Source organism: Ascaphus truei, chromosome 3 (genome assembly GCF_040206685.1).
Source record: "Ascaphus truei isolate aAscTru1 chromosome 3, aAscTru1.hap1, whole genome shotgun sequence".
NCBI lineage: Eukaryota > Metazoa > Chordata > Amphibia > Anura > Ascaphidae > Ascaphus > Ascaphus truei.
The window spans coordinates 40376403-40399778 of NC_134485.1; the positions used below are offsets into that span (position 1 = coordinate 40376403).

A 23376-nucleotide genomic window follows, 5' to 3' on the forward strand; every position below is an offset into this window, starting at 1 on the left:
GTGGAGGCGCTATCACCAGAAATACCAGGTACACCCCAAGATCCCTGCAGCGGTCGATCAGGCCTCCTGTGAGCCAACAGGTAACAGCACACCACACATAGTCACCCTAGACATGGGGGAAAGTGGGCTACATATGTTTGCATTTATTTCTAAAAGTCTGAAAAATGTTTTTGTTTTCAGTTACCCTGGGGAAGTAGAAAATATTTAAGGACATTCTTTGTCTGTGGATTAATTCAGAAAGGTGACAAAAAAAGTATAAAAAAGAACAATACAACATATACTACATATCAAGTTTTGATATATGTGAGCTATCTCAGGATAAACTTTCAAATTTGTTTACAAATATTTACACTTGTCTGATTTTAATTTAAAAAAAAGACATAGTTTAGACTGTTAAACAGATCACTGCCATTAGTTTAATTGGATTACACAATTAACAATGTAAATGATGAAAGTGATTTGGGGGGGTAGATCAGTGCTATCAGGAATCTATGTATACTTTAAATATGTTACTGTTCTCACACAGGTTAAAAGTTACATGTATGCACATTTAATGATTATTCTGTCTTTAGGGATTATAACGTTAAACATAGTTTCATTTCAATTCTGATAAAAATCATTGTTATCTCAATAGATCAAGTTTAATCTGTATTCAGCATGTTTTATTTCCCCAATAATCAGTGCATTCAAAGACTTACTGTAACAAGTACCAATTACAAGCACCATTAATTAATTTTATTAATTTTATTGTATTATTTTCATTTGTAATATTATCGGTGTCATTATAATTTACCTGAACTGTGAAATGCTTTCATCAGTCCATTTATACAGGTCAGGACAAGCACCTGATGAAGCCATTGCTTCAATATTTCTCCAGAGTCCAATCCAAAAATCTCCATCAGAAATTCTAAAGCCTGAATTTGTGAGGTTTTGTAACATTCTCTCGATTAGTTTTTGTTCAGCTTCACTTTCAATACTTAACAGAGCCCCACCATCAATTTCACAAGCTTGACGTGCCTCCTTGAAGCCAACACGCCTGGATAAATCTTGAAAATAAGCAATCTTGTAGCATGGATGTTTATAATCTGCGTAACAAACTTTTTGACCTGAAAGAAATATACATTAAAGATGAAAAATATTAGAAACATTTATAAATATACATTATTTAATTAGACACAAAACAAACATAAATGAAAAATATTACACGTTATACACGCACAATTTTTCAATTCAAATAGAAAAATCATGTGTTTTTGAAGTGCCTCATGAAAATGGCTGAACAAGTTGAATACTGTCACAGGCTGGTGATTTGAAAAGCCAGTGTGCCTATTTTCATGAGCATGTGCAGAATGTAAGTATACAGTATGCACTGTTTGATTCTGGGCTGACAAAAGATAGGAGGATCCCGGTTTTATTTAATTTTTTTGCCAGACCCCGTACAGTTAGAAATGTATAAATTTTACAATCTGAGATTTTTCGGCCTTCCAGAATTTCAGGCATTTTATAATCTAAACCCATGCTTCAAATAATCAGGGACCTATTCAAGTAGCTTTGATAAGATGAATGAACAAATTGGTAGCTTTGATAAGATCACTGCCATATCGATCAGTTTGACATGTTACCTCACGGTATGAGATATGTGTAAAAACGGTATTCAGTAAGATTTTTGCTTGGTAGATACCGTTTGGTACAAATATGCCATACCGATCGACTTTGCAGTTGTTTTTTCAGAGATCATATCATGCGATCTCCATGCAGTCTGTAAGAGCTGCGCAGCGAGAGCTGCATCTCCCTGCTCAGCTATTATAGGCGATCATGCTTTTTTAATTTTAATTTAAATTACAAATGATTGAAGCAGGGGGTCTCTGGAACTGAACTGCATTCATTTAAGCCTGCGGACCTCCTGCTTCCAGATTTACAGGCCCCGATATATGGTGCCGGAATCTCTTGCAAGTTTAAATGTTCCGGTCACGTGATGCTGGAGAAATAAACATGTCGGAGATACCAATACCCCATACCGGGGCCTGTATCTCGGGATGTAGGGTGTCCCTGGATCTAAAATGTATGTTGTTCAGCTCCAGAGACCACATGCTTCAATAATATGTCATTTAAATGAAAATAAAAACAGGGCAACATTACCGTAGTGGGTAGCCGCTAAGGTAATGAAGGTGTTAACAGCCACTAATCGGTTTGTTGGTGGTAGAGGAGGTGGGTGAAGGTTACAATTGCCCCAAGGTGGGTGGTTTGGCGTGCCAGGAGGGATTAACCCTTCCTTTACCTTTGCAGTTACAACCACTAAGGTAATGAAGGGGTTAACCACCCCAGCGAGGCCTAAACAAATACCCTGGGGCAGCTACTCCCTTCGCTTCCCTCCCACCACACAGGAATGGGCAAAAGTTTGATTAGTCAAATATGGCTAATAGCAATTTTGCTCATTTAAATAAACAATACAGTAGCATTATTATAAAATATATTTAAAAAAAAAACATTACTATGACATAATACACTGATCATTTAATCCAGTGATTGTCATTGTGGTTATATATGCCCTCAATGGGGCACATATATTCACACTGGCAACCTATGGCCACCCTACAAACAAACCCCTCTATCCCCAAACACCCCAAACACACATACACAAAGGGCAAAAGACCTATTATCCATATTTGGAAAATAGCACTTTCGACCATTAAAAATAAAACATTTGCCAGCCAACATATAGTAAATAAGAGTTGTACTTACCGCAGCCAGGATGAAACCCGTCTTCATCTTCGACCTATCATCCTCCTGGTCCTCTACCATGTCACAAAGAGTAAAATAATAAAAACTGGCTACTGACTTGTAACTTCTCAATCACCTTAACGGTTATTATCCACTATGGCCATAAAGGGGTTAACACCCCTGCTACCCACCTATGAGGTTTAGGCAACTGCCCCCATCCCTGTCCCCCTCTATCCCCATCACTATACATACAAATGGGTTAAAGCACTAGTAGCTAAATGTGGCTAATAGCATTTTTGCCCACTTGTGTTGAAATAAATAAAAAATTACACAATAAAATAAAAATTATATTTCAATACATTAAAATAAATAGTAGTCAATACACCTATTGATTGTCACTTTTGCTATCTATGACCTCAAAGGGGCACAGATAAACACATTGGCAACGAATGGACAACCTAAAAAAAACATAAATACATTACAGTAAAATAAAAACAAACATTAGCTAAAAAATTCATTGATTGTCATTGAGGTTATATATACCCTCAACGGCCACTGATAACCACATTGGTAATTATTGGGCAACATGAAAAAATACAATAAAATATATTACAATATAAGTGTTTCTTACCCTTGCCGGGATGAAGTCTTTCATCCTCCTCATCCAACTGCAGCACAAATAACTGTTGACCCACAAAGAAATGAGCCACATCTTGAAGTAAAGCATGATGCACAGAAGTCCATGATCCTCAGTTGCTTGAAGAGGAGTCCCCAGTAAGATGATATTCTCTCCTCTCCCTGTCCACATGACGGTCATCTATCGCCCACCTACCTCTACTCATCCCCCTTCTTTCTTTCTCTCTCACTTTGAATCCTGGGTCTATTTCTTTCTCTCTTCAGATTCCCCTGTTCTTCTCCTTGGGGACTTCAGCTGCCATATTGATGTCCCTTCCATCTCTTGGGCTTCCTGCTTTCTCTCTATAACCTCTTCTTTTGGCCTTCAATAGTGGACTGCAGCCAACACCCACAAGGATGGCCACAACCTAGACCAGGTGGTCACTAAAAACTTTTCTCTCTCGGATTTCTTCATTTCCCCTTTTCCTCTCTGTGACCATCACCTCATCTCATTTTCTCTCTCTCACTTCTCCCCTTCTCCAACACCATCTACCCCTTGTCTCTGCAGAGACCTGCGCACTATTAACGTACCAGCCTTTGATTCCACTTTACCCTCCACCCTCTCCTTTCTCAGCTCTGCTCCAGACACTGACAACCTGGTCAAGAACTACAACTCTACCCTATCCTCCTCTCTTGATCTACATGCCCCGTTTTCTCTTTGCCATTCTCGCCCTTTGAACCCCAGACCCTAGCTAAATACCCAGACGCGCATGCTGCGATCCTGCACATGTTCCTCTGAAAGTCTCTGGAGGAAATGTCACACTCTCGCAGACTTCATTCACTACACAGTTATGCTATCCTGTTTCAACACTGCCCTCTCTCAAGATAAACAAAAATACTTTTCTTCACTAATCAACACGCAAGTCTAATCCACGCTGACTCTTCTCTGTCTTTGACTCCCTACTCAGACCATCCTCTGCTGCCTGTTCTTATTCCTCCATCTCACCTCAGGACTTTGCTCACTATTTCAAGAAATGAAAAGGTACAATCCATATGTCAGGCCATCCCCTCTGTATCCTACTCCCATCCTACACCTCTTGCTAACGCTCCTCCTGCATTTCTTGACTCTTTATCCGCTGTCACAGAGGGGGATGTGTTGTTGCTGATCTCCTCTTCTCTCTCTACCACCTGCCCTCTTGACCCCATTCCCTGTTATCTCCTAAAACCTCTTGCTCCTACTATAATCCCTATGCTCACACACATGTTTAACTCCTCTCTCTACTCTGGTACTGTACCTTTCCCTCTTCCTTCAAATATGCAACAGTTATACCATTACTCAAAAACATCCGATTGACCCTACCTGTCTTTCTAACTAACTATTGTCCTGTCTCCCTCCTGCCTTTTGCCTCAAAACTCCTTGAACGTCTTGTATTCTCTCGCTTGCTCCATTTTCTCAACACCTATTCTTTCCTAAACCCTCTACAATCTGGCTTCCGCACTGCTCACTCCACTGGAACAGCCCTCACTAAAATAACTAATGACCTCCATGCTGCCAAAGACAGAGGTTATTACACTCTGCTCATATTACTCGAACTCTCTGCAAAATTTGATACTGTGAACCACCCTCTTCTCCTTCACATTCTCCATACTCTTGGCATTCGTAACAAAGATCTATCCTGGATTTCCTCTTACCTTTCCCATCATACTTTCAGTGTCTCTTTTGCTAACACCTCCTCCTTTATCGATCTCTATGTGGGAGTACCCCAGGGCTCTGTCCTGGAAGCCCTTCTCTTTTATCTTTACACACTCTCTTTATGTGACCTAATCACATCTCTTGGGTTCAAATAACACCTCTATGCCAATGACACACACATTTACTTTTCTACTCTTGACCTTGCACCTGCTGTACAGACTAAAGTTTCTGAATGTCTCTCGGTTATATCATACTGGATGGCCCTCCGCCGACTTAAACTTAATATGGCAAAAACAGAGTTCCTCATACTTCCTCCCAAACCTGGCCCTACTACCTCTTTCCACATTACTGTTGGAAATACTATAATTCATCCAGTAACCTAAGCATGCTGCCTAGTTGTCACACTCAATTCCTCTATCACATTCTTTTCTCCCATTCAAAGGTAGCAAAAAACTGTTTTTTCCCCTGCGCAATATTACCAAGATACATGCTTTCCTCTGTTGCTCGAACTGCAAAAATTCTGACACAGACTCTCATTATATCCTGTCTCGACTACTGTAACCTCCTGCTGTCTGGCCTTCCTGCCTCTCACCTGTCTCCCCTACTATCTATCCTAAATGCTGCTGCCAGAATCACTCAAATATTTCCAAAATCTGTCTCAGTGTGTCCCCTGCTTAAATCCCTCTCCTTGCTTCCTATCAAATCCTGTATCACACACTCAATTCTCTACTCACTTTGAAAGCTTTACACTCTTCTGCTCCTCCTTACATCTCAGCCCTAATTTCTCACTATACACCATCCCGACTCATGCGTTCTACTCAAGGATGTCTTTATCTCTACCCCTTTTGTGTCTAATGCCCTCTCCCTCCTTAAACCATTATCACTGACTGCCCCACACCTCTGGAATGCCTTTCCCCTCAAAATCCGACTAGAACCATCTCTATTCACATTTAAGACCCACCTCAAAACACAACTGCTTAAGGAAGCATATGAGTAGCTCCATGGCTGATAATTAACACCTCATACATAAACCTTGGTGGATTGGTGGATGTATCATATGTATGTAAAATGTGACATCACAGGCTTAATATAAGGTCTTTCACATCTCATTTGACAGGAAAAATATGGCGAGTCAGCATCTCTTGGATCTGTTCAAGAGAAGAAAAATGAAAAGAAAGAAGAAGATCGTCTCACCAGCGACTTCCCTACCAGCAACTGAGCATTGTTGACTTCTGTGCATCATGCTGTACTTCAAACTGAGGATCATTGCTTTGTGGGTCAAGAGTTGTTTGTGCCATAGTTGGATGAGAAGTTTGAACGCCTTTATCTCGGCAAGGGTAAGATACAAATGTATTGTATTTGATTTAATTGCATTTTTTATGTTGCTCATTAATTGCAAATGTGATTATCTGTGCCCCTTGAGGGTATAGATAACTACTGTGACAATCAATGCATTTTTGGCTAATGTTTGTTTTCCTTTTATTGTATTGGTTTTTTGTTTGTTTTTTAGGTTGCTAATGCGTTTATTGGTACCCCCTTTGAGGTCATGAATAACCACAGTGACAATCAATGGGTTTATTGACTTCTATTTATTTTAATGTATTGAAATGTAATTTTTATTTTATTGTGTAATTTTTTATTTATTTCAACACAAATGGGCAAAAGTGTTATTAGCCATATTTGGCTACTAGTGCGTTTGCCCATTTGTACGTGTGGTGATGAGGGTAGTTAGGCCTCCCGGATTGGTAGCAGGAGGGGGGGAGGAGCGTGTCTAACCACTTAATTACCATAGCGGTTTATAGTCGCTAAAGTGATTATGGGGTGACAGGCCAGTAGCTAGTTTTTATTTTACTGTTCGTGCCACTGAAAAAGAAAACGAGGAAGAGGAGGATGAAGATGAAGATTGCCCTTATCCTAGCAGGAATAAGTATAACTTTTATTTATGTTGGTTGGCTAATCTTTTATTTGTTATGTGCAAATGCGCTATTATCCAGACATGGATAATAGAGCTTTTGCCATTTCTGTGTGTTTTGTGGGTGGGTGTTTGTGGTAGAAGGGGTGGGTATTAGGGTGTCCATTGTTTGCCAATGTAGATTGGTTGCCAATATATGCCTGTTGAGGGCATAGATGACCACAGTGACCATCACTGGATTAAATAGCTACTGTATTTATTGTATGTAATTGTATTGCACTGTATTGTTTATTTGAATAAGCAAAAGCGCTATTAGCTATCTTTGGCTATTTGCACTTTTGCCCATTTCTATCTGGTGGTGGTAGAAGGTGTGGGTCAAGGGGGTAGTCGCCCCAGGGGGGGTGTTAAGGCCCCGTGGAAGGTATTAGCCCCTTCATTACCTTAGAGGTAATCACTGCTAAGATAATGATGGGTTAACCCTTCTGCAACCCCCCGGGAGGCCTATCCACCCATCCTAGAGCAACTACAAGCTTCATCCACCCTTGCTACCACCAAAAAAAACAGGCACTGTATTTAACCCCTTCATTACCTTAATGGTTTGGCCCTAAGTTAATGAAGATTGGCTGTAAAATGTATTTGTGCATACAATTGAAGCAGGGGGTCTCCAGAGATGAAAATAATGTGGGTCAGCTCCGGAGACCCCTGGATTCAATCCTATTTCAGATTCTTCCTAGTTCTCCCTCTCCCCGTCTGTTCCTTGTCTGTCTACCAGGTGTGCTGTGGTTTCTGTCTGCTTTGAGGTTCCTCTGTCTGTCTGTCTCCTCTTGTTGCTCCTGTCTTCTGCCCTTTAGTTTACTGTTTCCTGTTACTCTCTTGCTTTTGTTTTGTGTCCTGACTCCTTATGCCCATGCCCATGCTTCTGCTTATGTTCCTTGTGGAGTCCTGATTCATATTTAAGGCCTTTGCTAGTGTTCTTGCTTGTCCCCATTTGTTTCTTGCTTGTGAGTACCTAGTCTTAGTTCCTGTTGCCCTGTCCTGTTCCTGCCTTTTGGCTTCCAACCCCTGCCTGGCCCAGATGATCCTACTTGCTGCCTTCCACCAAACCCTGCCTGTGACCATGATGATCCTGCGTGTCACCTGCCACCGACCTCACCCCGTGACCCCAGCAATTCTTGCCTCCCCTGCTGTTCTGGCCATCGAGGTTCTTCCAGCTCCTGGAGTCCCTGTGACACCTATGCAGTTCAAATATTTTTTCTCCTTGATATGCACATTGCGAACCCGATCTCACCAACTTTTTAGGGTATTGGGTATATTTATCTGTGATGTGTATACTGCTGCGGCACAGTTTATTCGAGCATTTGCCCGTTCTGTGCCGCAGCAGTAGCCTGGCGCGCGCCCGAGTGTGACGGGCGCGCGCCGAAGCAGCGGAAGAGCGCCCTCCGATCGGGGCGCTCTCCCTACCGCTGCCGGGTCCGCCGGGTCCCCCGGAACCCCCTGCCGCTGTCCCGCGATCGCGGGACACCAGGGCTCCCTCGGGGAGCCCTGGACGCGCGTGCAGGGGGCGCAGGCTCCCGAAGACGCGTGACCGCGCGTCTATGACGCGCGGCACGCCGAGGGGCGGCCACTAGCAAGCCGGGAAATCTCCCGGCTTGCGGATCTGGCCGCACTGCGATAAAGTGTGTCGCCAGTGTATCAAAGCGACCTAAATAGCAGTTACTGGCAAAAAAATGCGCTTTTGGAGATTTTTGGAGCTACCACATGGCTTGTCTGGGTGAAAGTGCTAATGCTCATTAAAAAGCAGTTTCCAAGCAATTTTGCCATGTTATCGAAGCTTTCTTAATAGCTACACATGAAAAATCACTTGGAAGGTTCACTTAACATGCGTTAAGTCACATTTCGATACTACCTGAACAGACCCCTTAGGCTGAGATTATACAGCGCGCGTTGGTGCTTGCTAACCTCAAATTGCCTAGTGCCTATGAGGCCGCTCTGTGTGCACGCATGCATGCGCATGACCGCGATTTGAAGAGACAACAACATTTGTCTTTTCAAGTGTGGTTGCGTGATGTCTGCGTTACGTGAGCGGTTCAGCCAATGAGGATGAACCAGCTTCGTGACGCGTCCGCCACACCTCTGTCATGCTTCCAGATCACCTCACCAATCTCCTGCAGCCAAATTCACAGTTCGCTGCAGGAGTGCAAGAAGATATGCGCTCAATCGCGCGCGGGCACTCAGGTAAAATAAGCTTAGCCTTAGACAATTCATTGAATTAACAGTTGGATAGCTCCTTTACTCCATATCACAAAATCCTACAAGCAAAGTTGACCTGATCTCTCTGCCCCTATTCATAATCAGCCTCTCAAACACACTCCCAGTATCAAAGCAAGAAGAGTTAAGCTATATTTTTCTGGCACTTCTTTTGGTCTTTTTAACTTGAATACATTGATTTAGCTTCATCCTGACTTGTTTATTTTGCACCTTTAAACTACCTTGCCCTCTGGCACTTTACTCTGCCTAGAGATACGCAAATCTGCCCAAATCTGTTTCCTGGATTTTCTCGCATCTTCCCCCCAAAATCTGTTTCACAGTGTAAAATCCGTGAACTGTTTTGGTCTGGTTTAATCCCCTCTGATTCATCAAAAATCACCATTGGATACAACCCGTGGATGGATTTGTAGAATCCATTCCATTGATTCAGCAATTCATTGGTGGATTCTTAAGAATCTGCCAATGGATTGCTGAATCCGCAGATTAGATTCTAAAAATCTATCTACAGGTTGGAGAATCCGCAGAGCGTATTAGTAATAATAATGAAAAATTAGCAAAACGCGAATCGCCCTTTTATAGTTTGATTCGCTGAAATCTGTGGACAAAAGGAACCGGCCGATCAGCTGCAAATTCAATTTGTCCCCTAAATTTGCCCATCTCTACTGACTACCTCATACTGTATGCATGTTTGCAGCCTGCCCCTGCCTTAGCCTGTATTGACTTTGCTAATGTTTCATCCCCTGTGATTTAATACAGATTTGTTTTTTTTTTAACTTCTCCAGCTATCAGGGTTAGAGATGTACAAATGTCTCTAAGTTTAATATGCAAAATATATGAATTTTATATATTTAATATGTTTGCATATTTGTTACATTTTATTTATGTATACACCTCGGTTTAGTTTGTCTAATGTGAAGTACTGGCAATACATTTTGCAAAAAAATTGCAATATGACAGAGTGAGAAAAGAATACAGTAGGTTAGCATGTTAGTGTTCTAATGAGAGAGAGAAAAATATGCAGGATTAGAAAGGGAGATTACTAAAATGGAACCTCTCCTCTGTTTTGTTTTTTTGGGTGAATATTTATGGATATTGACCATTTCCTGCTATTTTTTAAAGTGGCCTAATTGGGATCGTCATGCTTTGTCTGATACTGGGTTGCAGTAAAATAAACTGAATATAAAATCAATCTTCAGCATTAAAATTATATGCATTATGTACTGTAGAACAAAACTATGCTACATTTATATTTTCATTATGTGTAATTTTTGTACATTTTCTGAAAAATCAGCAAAAATATAACTGATGTTAAAACCATACATTTGAACCATAGGAAATCATTATCCAGAATGTAAAAACTTTTTATGATAATCACTTGTGTAAATGATACATTTAGAATTAATATCTCTGCCTGGACTGTGTCAGATCACAAACCAATGGGGAAAGCCCAGCAAACAGCCTCTTTGCGGTGACCCAAAGTGACCCTGAACCTCTGGGCACTGCTCTATGAATGGGCCATGGAATTTCTATGCTCCTGTCACACTCAACAAATAGACCCACAACATCTTTCACCCTCGCTCCACCTGTTCAAAATAACAGGCCGCTCAAACCTCCCGAAAGCAGCTGTGTAGAAACGGAGCATAACCAAGACTGTGGAAAAATAAAGATCAAAAAGGACAACTCCCATATAAAATAATCTATTTAGTTCATACGTATACAAACAGGTAAAAAAAAAATGCACCTGCGCGTTTCGTGTGAAAGCACTTTATGAAGGTCATTTTATCATCTTTTTTTTACCTGTCTTCTCAGTGCTTCTCAACCCTGTGCTCTTCAGCACTAATGAAACAGTCTGATTTTTGAAAGAAGTATTCACTGTTTATATAGGGTTGGGAAGCTGTGCTAAGACTGCCCAAAGCAAACTGTTTGCAGGCAGCTAGAAGTTGTAATTGTCAATTTGCTAAGCTTGTTGATCAAGTGACATCAATTTGTCCAATTCCACAGTGTCTGCTGTAATTATATTGTATACCATCAAGAAGATAAAGGGGAAAGAATTGAAAGAAGTAAACTCACTGTATACTGTAGAGCACAAGTGAGTGATGAGATTGCTGTACAGTTTCTGCCTTAGCAGCAATCGGCATTCGTCTGATAGTGACTGATTACTGATTGACGTTGCACAGTGACAGTAAGGGTGAAACCTGATGAACAACAGGCCCCAACCCCTCCAAGTGTGCAAAAGTACCTGTCTTAGCCATTTCTACTCAGGGCAAAATTGCCCACTGTTAGAAATCCATTTATTATACTAAAATCTATGAATGAGAACTTATATCAAGACAATTGCATGGAGAATATGTTGTAGGATTTTTAATTTTTATGTAAAAAGAGAACTGAATCCTAAGTGAGGTCTGATACATAGCAGATGTTGAGGGTTGGTTTGAGTATGGGCCTAGCAGGAAATTTGAGTCTGAAGTAGTTTGAAAGTTCTTTGCCAAAGAAACCCATGAGGAAGGGGGCGGAGTAAGTGATCCTTAACTACAAGTTGCATCTCCATTTTCTCTTCTTCCCTTTGCCTGGACCCTCCTCAAGGACACACACTGCATGTACCATCTAAGCTGCATGTGAGTGAATAAGGAGTCATTTTTTCTATGAATTAACATCAGATGCATATGTTTGCCATCATTGACTAAACTTTCATGTGTAAGTAACTTTTTAAGAATAAATTGACTTGTCTGCTGGAAAACCATCTTCTGAAGTATTGAATCTTTCTGAAAAAGAAATAATAAGTGGAATATTATTATTATTATTATTATTATTATTATTATTATTATTATTATTATTATTATTATTATTATTATTATTAAACACCCACCTCACTATATAGAGTGATAAGGTATTTGATATTTGTGTTATAAACTATGCTTGGTGAAAAAACAGGTTAGTTATAATGCAGTCCACTTTATCCTGCTTCAGCAACATAATACAAGAGCAATTTTATACAGACTGATTTATGAACAATAAAAACCAACTAGCATAACTGCAGTCCAGACAAAACTTAAACAGAAAACAGCAGACAAGAGGGCCTTTGAGGCGACACACACTAACTCTGCAGCTACTGTACATTAGTCTCTTCCATACCAAGCAGGAAGAATACTGAACAAACATCACTCAACCTGCTACCTAGGCATTTACTATCTCTACCTGCCAGAGGGGAGTATTGAGGGTTGTATTATAGATGCAAACACTCAAGCAAGCAGAGGCTAACATTTTGCAGCTCTTCAGAGCAGCCTTCATTGCAGCACAAACACACTGTATGCGCAGAAATAATAAAATATAGAAATAAAAGTATGCGACTGATGCTACCAGTGCACGTCCCTGGTCTTACTCACATTTGGCATACTCCCTCACTAGTTGTAATAATATTCAAGCAGAGTTTCTCCATGCAGTCTCTCTCTAGGCTTCATTATTCTTTTAGTCAGCTTGTATCAGGCAGAGAGGCTGCATTACACCTGTGTGTGCTGTGCTAGCAGCCCGAAACTACCACATGTAGATATAGTCTGTTTGTATCCTCGGCTTTCCTTAACAAAAGTCCGGACATCAATCGTTTTGTTTTGGAGATGTAATCAATATACATCCCGTTTAGCTGTAGGCAACTGTAGACAGCTCTTCGTGTTGTTATTCACAACTGAATTAAATAAGGGTATGCCAGACAGATTTCAGATTTGTTTGTTTGTAGTTCAGTAGTGCAGATGGCAAACTGAATGTGTTAGTTAATCTATGTGGGACTTGGTGTGCAATAGAATAAGTCTCAAGCAGGGGCCAGACTGATCTGGCAATATACTGCAATGCATTACAAGTCCTCATTGTTTTATGGCCTTGACCATTCATGACGTTAAAAAATTTGGTTGTTTTAATATTTTTTGCAAAACGTAAATGTTCAATGTGTTCTTATTCATTGTGTTCGTATTTTGTGAGATTCAATGAGACAAAATGCAATGGCAAATGCTTTGAGGAAACCCGATTGTAGCTTCACATATTTGATATTTTCTGCAATTAATGATGTAGCAGATAAAAAAGCACTGTATCAGAAATATATGGCTATATCATTGCCAATTATGAATTCTTCAGGGATTTAGCTGACTCTAATGGGTGGAAGAAGTCTGTGCACTATACTTTGTCAATTAATGATTGCTTCATTCGCACCCTCCCCTCCCCCCTTCATCCGGGGGTCAGAGGAGGTTGTGGGGTATTGGCCCCATCCTTTGCGAATATGTTTTATAATGGCAATTTCAAAAGGAGAAGGAGGAGAAACGGGACCAACAGATTGAATCATACTTCCCAATCTCGCAATGAGGCACATCTGAATATCATCATGAGCAGCAGCCCCAACCTGATTATACCTTGACAGGTCCATCTGGTTACCTGGTCCTACCTGACTACTACGAACAGCAGTCAAACCTTAATTTTACCTCTATGGTCCAGAATGGCTACCTATCCGAAAATCATCCTGCTGAATATCGTCCACATCAGCAAGATTGGCAAGAATTCTAACGGAGGGAAATATAATAGAAAATATTGTATTAACTTTTGTGCCCTATGACACGAATAGCACGTAATACTGTACATTGATTGATATGATACAGTACATGTGCACTCGAGAATATGAATGTGTGAGCGTGTGTGCCATTGTGTATAGTACCTGCATACTTAAAGCATTTTCATTTTTTTTCCAGAAACAAAAGCATGCAAAATCAACATCAGCAGCACACAGCCATCAGATGGTGTGGAGATGTCGAAAACCAATATATTTCAACCTTACTAACCTTTAATTATTTTTCTATGCTTTTATACACTTTTTCTAAATCTTCTAATTCACGCTTGTTTTGGCACAGTGCATTCTAGCCCACTGTATCTAAGATACTGTGCAATAATATTATCACATTTAATAAAAATTCACACTGAAATGTTTCATGCTTCTTTGCCTCACTTAACTGTGCTGTGAGTGGGTGTGTGTGTATCTTTGTGTACATATATATATATATATGTGTACAGTGGTCGACATATCACCCAAAAATCTACTCGCCGACCTAAAAATCTACTCGCCACTTAGCCCCGCCCCCAGCACACCCCCAGCACACCCTTAGCCCCCCCCCCCCAGCCCTGCTTTTTTTTTTTTAAAGAAATTGAATACATTTCTAGTAAGAACAACATTCGTTTTTGACATAAAAGTTTATTTATTGTATTGTATATATACGGAGTAAATAAGATATCCACTTGTATTCACACACACAACAGACACTCACAGACATACACACACTCACAGACACAGACACACACTCAGAGACACACACTCACAGACACAGACACACACACTCTGACTCACACACTCAGACAAACACACACTCACAGTCACACACACTCACAGACACACACAGGAGACAAGGGATGTCACAAATGAGACAGGTACTGAGGGTTTGATCTCCCCCGGGCCCCCTCTGTAATTACCTGCCTGGGGCTCTCCTCTCTCCCCTTGTCCTCCTTCTTCCTGGGTTGCCATGTGACACGAGTGCCGCGCTCCCCCCCCCGAGTTCCGCCCTCCCCCCCGAGTGCCGTGCTCCCCCCCCAGTACCGTGCTCCCCCTGAGTGCCGCACTCCCCCCCCAGTGCCACGCTCCCCCCTGAGTGCCTTACAGTCACCTAGACTAGTTAAGTCTTTTTCCCGCCTTCATTCTTCACCACAGCAGCCTTACAGTTTCTGGTAAGGTGTGTGTGGGGAAAGGGGGCAGTGTTAACCCATTTGATGCCGGCTTCCTGGGACAGACAGCTTTCTGTGGTGGTATATAAAAGGGCAATCACTCAAGGATATCGCACAAATAAATATTATGCAGAAGGGGGAACAAGGTTTCCGATCAAATTAGCTACTCCCCTTGGAGTGTCAGACTGCATGAGGTAGTGACTGTGCCCTGGGATGCCCAAAGGGTTAAAAAGTGCTATCGCTCCATGCCAATAACTTCACAGACTATTTTGCTCCTTTGCTGTCAGAGAGGCGGGGAGGAGGGAAAGCGCTGCTCAGGGAGCCGGAGGCAGGGTAATCTCCCAGAGCAACGTGAACGCACCTCCAGCTTTTTTATTTCCCTCCTTCAGCGCGAGCGGGAGAAATGAAACAGAAGCACGTGAGCTGCTTGGGCCAATCGCCAAGGGGCAATTTTGGGTCGCCCCAGGCAATCGGGCGACTGGGTTTGTCGAACACTGTTTATCCACACACAGATACACACACAGTCTCACGCAGTGATCCCGTTGGCTGGGATTATGGTCCCTGCGTGGCCGCGTGCGAATGAGCGCGTCACCACGCGCACTCCTGCAGCCCAAAAGATTTGTGAACTTGGCTGCAGGAGATTGTAGACGCAATTTGGGAGCGAGGCGGGGGCATCACAAAGCTGGTTCGTCCTCATTGACTGAACTAGCTCACGTGTGCTGATGTCACGCGGCAGACGCCTGCAAATACAAAATATGTTGTATTTTCAAAATGCTACCGTGTCAGCACGCCTCTTCGCCAGCAGATGCACGGTCCATGGGGTAACTTGCATAGCCCACTGCAGCAAGAGTGCTTGCCGGGCGCAAGCATGCAAGCGCGCATGCAGCGGCGCCGGCACCATAATCTCTGCCTTTGTGTTACATTTCATGGATGAATGATATATACAGAACAGCTGGGTGCATGTACCACACTACAGTTTACAGTTTAGATTTCCGTCCCCCCCCCACCAACCCCATCTTGTTAATGGCAAAAAACTTATCACTGAAATTTTTCACAACAATAGCAGAGAATAAATACTTATACTGCCGTCTGTGTTTATATATATATATATATATATATATATATATATATATATATATATATATATATACAGAAAACAAGAAGAAAAAACAGGCGCACTCCTAGTGTGATAAAGTATAAAACAGTATTTATGGGATTGTAAAATATAAAAAGCGCACTCACAAACAGAGTAAAAATAATATCATTTATGAGATATACTCAATCGCCTTGAAGCTGTGAAGGGAATGTATCACCCTGACGAAGTCCTTAGTGACGAAACGCGTAGGGCGAGTTTGTGGCTGACATTACTGCATGAACGGAGAGAGTACCTTGGAGTTGTTGCTATTTTGCATGGGACTGCTGTCGCTTCTGGTTTTGCAGTTGCCTGCTGGTGAGCAATGAGAGCTGTGGTAGGTGTATCTGGAGGGAGTCTCTGACCGTGTTGCTGATTATTACATCATCTGGCTGCGGTGGCTCCAGTGCACCTTGCTGAACCAACGGATACACCAGAGGTGGCACCAACGGGACAGGCTGATACATTCCCTTCACAGCTTCAAGGCAATTGAGTATATCTCATAAATGCTATTATTTTTACTCTGTTTGTGAGTGCGCTTTTTATATTTCACAATCCCCTAAATACTGTTTTATACTTTATCACACTAGGAGTGCGCCTGTTTTTTCTTCTTGTTTTCTGCAGATATCCTTGGGATTTGGTGATCCTTATATACGGGCAGCAAAACTCCAGTGGACTAAGTACATTTTTTGAAATTTCAACTGACATCTGGTTTTTATTTTATTTTTTATGTTTCATATTTTTTATTTTTGCTATAGATTTCAGTTGTTTTTATCACAAATTCGCCCTTTTGGGGATTCTTTGGTCAATAGCCTTGTTAACTCTATCTGATTTACACAGCTGATTTATCCTTATCAAGCTTCCTAAGGCGCTACTCCAATTTGTTTTTATATATATATATATAACAGCTGTCTGTGGGTGGGTTTTCTGGGTATGCACCTTAATCCTGGCTGTGCTCAAAGCTGTGACCATGCAGCAAGCTTAAGCCTATAGGGAACCATGTTAAAAATGGTTTTTGAAGCAAAAAGTGGCACTGTGTGCTCATTTGCATGTCATTTCCCAGAATCCCTTGCTGCAGTGGAAGTGCTGTGTGCTGGGTGATAATGGTGAAAGGCGGGGTTGCAGACCTGCCTAAGACATGCAGATGAGCATACAGTTGTATTTGCATTTATATATTTGCTTTGCTGTGGAGGGTTTTTGTCACTTTTTTTACTCACCATAACTAAACTCAGTATGGTAAACCCCATCCTTTAGCTTCTCTGCATACCTAGTTTACCAACCCCACACTGATGAGACGCATAAAGGTCGAAACAGCTGTCTGTGGGTGGGTTTTCTGGGTATGCACCTTAACCCTGGCTTTTCTGAAGCCAGGGTCACGTTTGATGTGTGAATGGCTCCCGATAGCATTAACTCAGTTCCCTTTTAAATCACTCCAAGCCCTGTAATATTTCCTCCACTTTATTGGGAAAAGCAGCAGGATAAAAATACTTGTGGATGGTATGTAGTGGTGATTATTAGTTAGAAACCGGTAAAAAGAGATGGCCTCACCATGGGGGATGAACAGAGAAGGGGTTCTGTACTCACTGTCTCCAGGGTGGAAAAGGAAGTGAGAGGCAGTGTGGGTAAAGGAATAGTCTAGGGGCAGACTATGTCTGAACAAACAGGAGGGGGGGCAGACTAGCCCATTCTGGTGAGGATCTCAGAAACTGCAGTAGCAGCTCACTGATTCCATGCCCGGAGGCAAGAAATGCAACATTGTTGCAAGTTACACAGGCACAGTATGTGTGTGCAAGCTCCATGCAGCTGGGAATAAGATCTGACAGGCAGAAGCTGCAAAGGAGAGAGGTGGGTGAGTCAGAAATGTAGTTCTGGTTCCATGACACTCCCCGTCTGGTATCTGTAGATACCACTATATAACAGACTATGTGGAACATATGTGCAATGCATAACAAAGATAACATCACATTCTCAAATGATGCAAGAGTCCATGTCCACATAGCGATGTGACACCGGCCGGTATCACTGGTATCAAGGTCCCTTGGTCAAGGTTCTTTGGCAAAGGATGCAGGGTGGATGCACAGCTCCAGGTTTGCTGGTTGCACCACAATGTCTTTGTGTAAAAGTCTCTGGCACTGTTTCATTTTAGCCTTGTGAGAGAACAGTCTTTTTGTCTCTGTAGTTTTACCCACAGAACGCATCCCCTTGTAGGTATGCCAGTCGTGGTAGCCTGTCGCTCTATCACCTGGCGTTTGGCAGAAGGAGATGGCTTTTGGACATTTGCGGAAGCGGAACAACACTCCTGGAAGACTGGTCGTCGAATCTAGTCCAGTAAAGAGGGCGTCGTTCAGGGAGACTCCCTGAAACTGAGTGCTGGGGCTGAACACTAACCGGATGTGATCGGGTTCCTGAGGGTGGTAGGCCCCAGATGATTGGAGGTACCGGCATTCTTCACCTTTCTTCAGTAGAGGTGCTGGCTTTGCGTGGCCGGTAAAGAATATCTTCTGGACGAAGGCCACAAAGTTGTTTTTGGTCTCTGGTTCCCTTTGTAGTTCGCAGAGGTGCGAAGTGAACCTAGAGATGGCATGTTCTCCATTGATTGGGAAACGCCTTCTTTGTGAACGGAATGGTAGCGGAGTCACCCAACTGCTTAGTCTGTCTTTAGAGAGCTCCTTGACTGTTAACTTCGGGAATCCTCTATCTTCCCTTGATGGTGTTTGCTTGTCATCGTTCCTTGTTGTCTGGAACGCTGTGCACCGTAGGTCATTGGTGCATTTCTCTTGCACGAGGACATCTCCCCGTAGTTTGGTTAAACGCTTTTGTGTCTCTTTGTTAACTGCCATCGGGAGGTTATTGTCTCCCCGGACATAACGAAGAACAGTCTCTTTTGCCCTAGTAAAACCCTTTATGAAATGTCTCTGTGGCTGTCTCTTTTTAGATGTGTGAGAGGACAGTCCTGTTGACACTGTGGCTTCACCTGTGGGGCGCAATCTTTTGCGGCTGTGCCAGCCGTGGCAGTTGGTTGCTTTGTCGCTTGATACTCTGTGGAGAAGAACAACTGTACATCTTAGTCGTGCCACTGCTCGCGAGAGGACTGTTTGATTGTTCATTGCCTTTTGGACGATCCCTTTGTCGGTCACCTTTGGGAGGTTACTTTCTTCCTTCGGTGGAATCGACCCATCATCCTTAGCTGTCTGGACTGCTGAGCATCCCAGGCCATTGTCACATCCCCCTGATGTGAGGATGTTTTTGTTGATCGCAGGGGTATGACCTTGTCTCTTCTCTTCACTTGGCCCTCCTATCACTTGGAGATGGCCAAGACATGATTCAGAGAGGGGTGTGTGTCCACATTCTGTTACCACCGTTCTGCGGGCATCAACATAGTCTCGTCCGTGCTCTTTGTCGGTGCACGCGTTGCCCACTATCACCCATCCTAGGTCAAGTCTTTGTGCGTATGGCGCGTTGTGGGGTCCGTTATGCTGTTTACGGACTTTATGTACCCTCATGATGTCCCTGCCGAGCAGCAGCAAGATCTTGGCGCCTTGTTCTACCGGCAGAATGTAGTTGGCTATTCCCTTGATGTGCGGGTAATGGCGTGCCATGTCTGGTGTGGGAATCTCGTCCCTGTTTGTGGCCATGTGGCTGCACTCGATGAGTGTGGGAAGGGGCATGTTCACTTTGCCGTCTATTGAGCATATGGTGTAGCCAATTCACTCTTCTCCCTGTGGTCTCCATTCACCCTGCGCACGTTCTGAGGGTGTAAGGAGAAGCACCGTCTTGTATGTTAAATATATCGAAGAACTCTGACCTGACCAGCGATCGGTTGCTCTGGTCGTCGAGGATTGCGTACATCCGAATAGCCTTCTCAGGTTGTCCCTGGGGGTGCACTGCGACAAGGCATATTTTGGAGCAGGATATTTTGTCACCTTCTTTTCCGCAAACCTCAGTGCGCTGAGATGTGATGGATGTTGGTTCTCCTTCTCCTTCCTCCCCGCCATGCTCCGCTACGGAAGATGGGTTCTTGAGTTGGTGGATTGTCAGCGCCTCTGTGTGTAACGATGTCACGTGCTTGTCACTTTCGCACACTGTGCATTTGATCTCATCTTTACAGTCCCTGGCTAGGTGAGTCGTGGAACCGCAGCACCTGCAGCAAACTCTGAATTCTCAAAGTAACCTCTTGCATTCCTCTAGGGACTTCATCCTGAACCCAAAGCACTTATTGAGTGGGTGTGGCTTCTTGTGTATGGGACATTCCCTGTTTGGGTCCCTTGGTTCCTTGTCTCCGGCGACCGACTGATCGGGAGTAGTTTGGGTCGTGGGAGGCACGTCCGTCCTGCGGACCGAGATAGGTGTTTGGGTGTTACCATATCTCGTTGCTGGTCTATCGTTCCTCAGACTGCTTGCACTGTATGTGGTTTGCACACCTAAGATGAAACTGGGGTCGTTCCTTGTCCTGGCTGCTTCGCGAATGAAGCTCAAGAAAACTGAGAATGGGGGGTAGACGACTTGTTTCTCCCTTTTGTATTTGGAGCCTTGTGAAATCCATTTTTCTTGGAGGTTGAAGGGTAGCTTCTCCAGGATGGGTCTCACTCCACGATCTGAGTCTAGGACGTTGAGACCTATTAGGGAATGGTCTTTCCTTGCGAACTCCAGTTCTTGCAGCAGGTCTCCAAGCTCTCGTAACTTCGAGTAGTCTTTAGTTGTGATCTTGAGGAAGCTGTCGACTCTTTTGAAGAGCGAATCCTTGACTGCTTCGGGGCTGCCGTAGGACTCTTCTAGCCTTTCCCACACTAGGTCAAGACCTACTTGGGGTTGGTGCGCGTTTGCCGCCCGCAGTCTATTCGCGTACTCTCTGGATTCGTTCCCCAGGAACTTGAATAGCAGGTTGAGCTCTTCCCTTGCTGAGAAGTCCAAGCTGTTGATTGCGTCTTTGAATGTGAACTTCCACGTCCGGTAGTTCTCAGGGCGGTCATCGAAGCAGATGAGCCCTGCTTGCACCAGGTCGCGCCGGATCATATACTTGGCTATGTCTGTCAGGCCTGAGGCATCGGCGTGTTTGTCCCGTTCTGAGGTAGTTGCTGGGAGGGTCCGTGCGGTAGCCTCTTCCTTGGCGTGGACGCGTGATGACTGCTGGTCGGTGTGGGGGGCTGTGTTTCTCCGTGTGGGTGTACCTGGATGGCGAGCCCATTGTAGTGCATCCGTGTGCACGCTGGCGTGTGGATCACTGTTGCGGCTGTGGCTATCCCAGGCAGCATGTGCCATTGACGGAGTGGCGTCTTCTCCTCGTGGACCTAGCAAGTCTTCGGTGTCTGTAGAGTCACTCCCTCCGTGTTGAGATGGTGCGCTGGTGTTTACGCTGAAGAGGCTCCTTACGTAGTCTTCAGTGCGTTGGACTGGATCCTCTGAGGCAATCCGTCTGTACGGTTGCTCCCCGCCATCCTGTTGCGTGGCTGCTTCTAGGACTTTGGCTTGGTCTATAGCGGCAGCGGCTTCCTTCTCTTGATTAAGTTCCTCTAGTTCCGCATCAAATTCGGCTTTCCTACGCGTAGCGGCAATGGCGGCATTAGCGGCGGCTGTCTGTTCCTCCTCTTCTATGCGCGCTCTTCCTGCTCTCTGCGACTATATTCGGCCCTGGCACGTGCGGCCTCTGCAGTGGCTCGCGCCTTGGTAGCATTTGTGCTTGCGCTGGACGCGTTAGATTGCGCTGATCTTGCTGACCTTGATGAGTGCCTGGACGTGCTTGAGCGCTGCGATGCGGTCTCCTGCAAAAGGTCCTTTCTCTTATTCTCAGCTTCCGTGATGGCGGTTTGCACGATGCCATCACGTTCTAGGTCAATCGCCTTTTGTAGGTCGCGCTCTCGTATGCTATCTTCCGTGTTAGTTTCTTGTTAGATAGGTGAAGTATGCCTGTGACAGCGCTTGGTAGCCGGAGCGGTCTACCTTCAATTGAGTTATCCCCTGCTCGAGCTGTTGCACATAATTGCCAGCGCCGGCGACATTGCATACCCCAAGTGCGGTTGTTTCCCAGGCCAACTATAATTTAGCGCGGTGCGCTTCAATGTCAGTCTCATATTTTTCGCGGGCCTTTTGTGTCAGTGTGACTGTCCGTTTGGGCCTCGCGCCTGCCTGTGCCTGTTGCAGTTGTGCAGCGTTCTCTGTGTCTGAGTGATCGCTCTCCTGCGTGATGTCTGGTGAGGCTCTGAGTTCTGCCATGCTGTAGGTGTGTGTAGGCCTTTTGCCAGTGCGTGTGGCATGCGGACTTTTACCTTGTCAGCGATGTGCATCTGTCTCAGATGATGCCGACCGGTGTCCTGCAGCTTGCAAAGCGGGGGTAGCTGTACTCACAGGTGTCCGGTGGCTCTGACCCGTGTCCTGGCGTGTGTCCGGTAGCGTGGCCTTTGATGGCGCTGGCCGTGGGGAAGTGCGCAGGGGTAAGTGAGATGGTGTATCCTCACTATGGGGCTGTGCAGGGGGTGGACTCAAAAAGACAGAGAAGGCGATCAAGGCTCTGTGTGTAAAGTGCACTGTCTGTCTGCAAAGCTGCTGCCTTAAGTGCAGGGTAGTTTGCTTGTCTGTAAGCCTGCAGGCTGTGTGCAGTTTGCTGTATAAGCTGCTTGCTTGTACTGCTGTAGAGGCTGCTCTGTATTAGCTGTGTAAGCTGCTTGCTTGTACTTTAGCATAAAGGCTGTGGGTAGCAGCTCCTCTGTGTGTGTCCCCAAGGCACACGGTCCTCTTTTTACTTTTCTGAAGCCAGGGTCACGTTTGGTGTGAATGGCTCCCGATAGCATTAACACAGTTCCCTTTTAAATCACTCCAAGCCCTGTAATATTTCCTCCACTTTATTGGGAAAAGCAGCAGGATACAAATACTTGTGGATGGTATGTAGTGGTGATTATTAGTTAGAAACCGGTAAAAAGAGATGGCCTCACCATGGGGGATGAACAGAGAAGGGGTTCTGTACTCACTGTCTCCAGGGTGGAAAAGGAAATGAGAGGCAGTGTGGGTAAAGGAATAGTCTAGGGACAGACTATGTCTGAACAAACAGGAGGGGGGCAGACTAGCCCATTCTGGTGAGGATCTCAGAAACTGCAGTAGCAGCTCACTGATTCCATGCCCGGAGGCAAGAAATGCAACATTGTTGCAAGTTACACAGGCACAGTATGTGTGTGCAAGCTCCATGCAGCTGGGAATAAGATCTGACAGGCAGAAGCTGCAAAGGAGAGAGGTGGGTGAGTCAGAAATGTAGTTTTGGTTCCATGACACTGGCTGTGCTCAAAGCTGTGACAATGC

At 44.1% G+C, this 23376-nt stretch overlaps 1 protein-coding gene across 1 annotated transcript in view; it reads right to left on the bottom strand.

Annotated features, from left to right (window-relative positions):
• Positions 1-23376, bottom strand: part of CHODL (chondrolectin) — a 97996-nt gene that overhangs the window by 40762 nt on the left and 33858 nt on the right. The window contains exon 2 of the mRNA XM_075593957.1: positions 794-1106. Coding sequence (XP_075450072.1) covers positions 794-1106 — 313 coding nt within the window. The remainder of the gene's footprint in view (positions 1-793; positions 1107-23376) is intronic.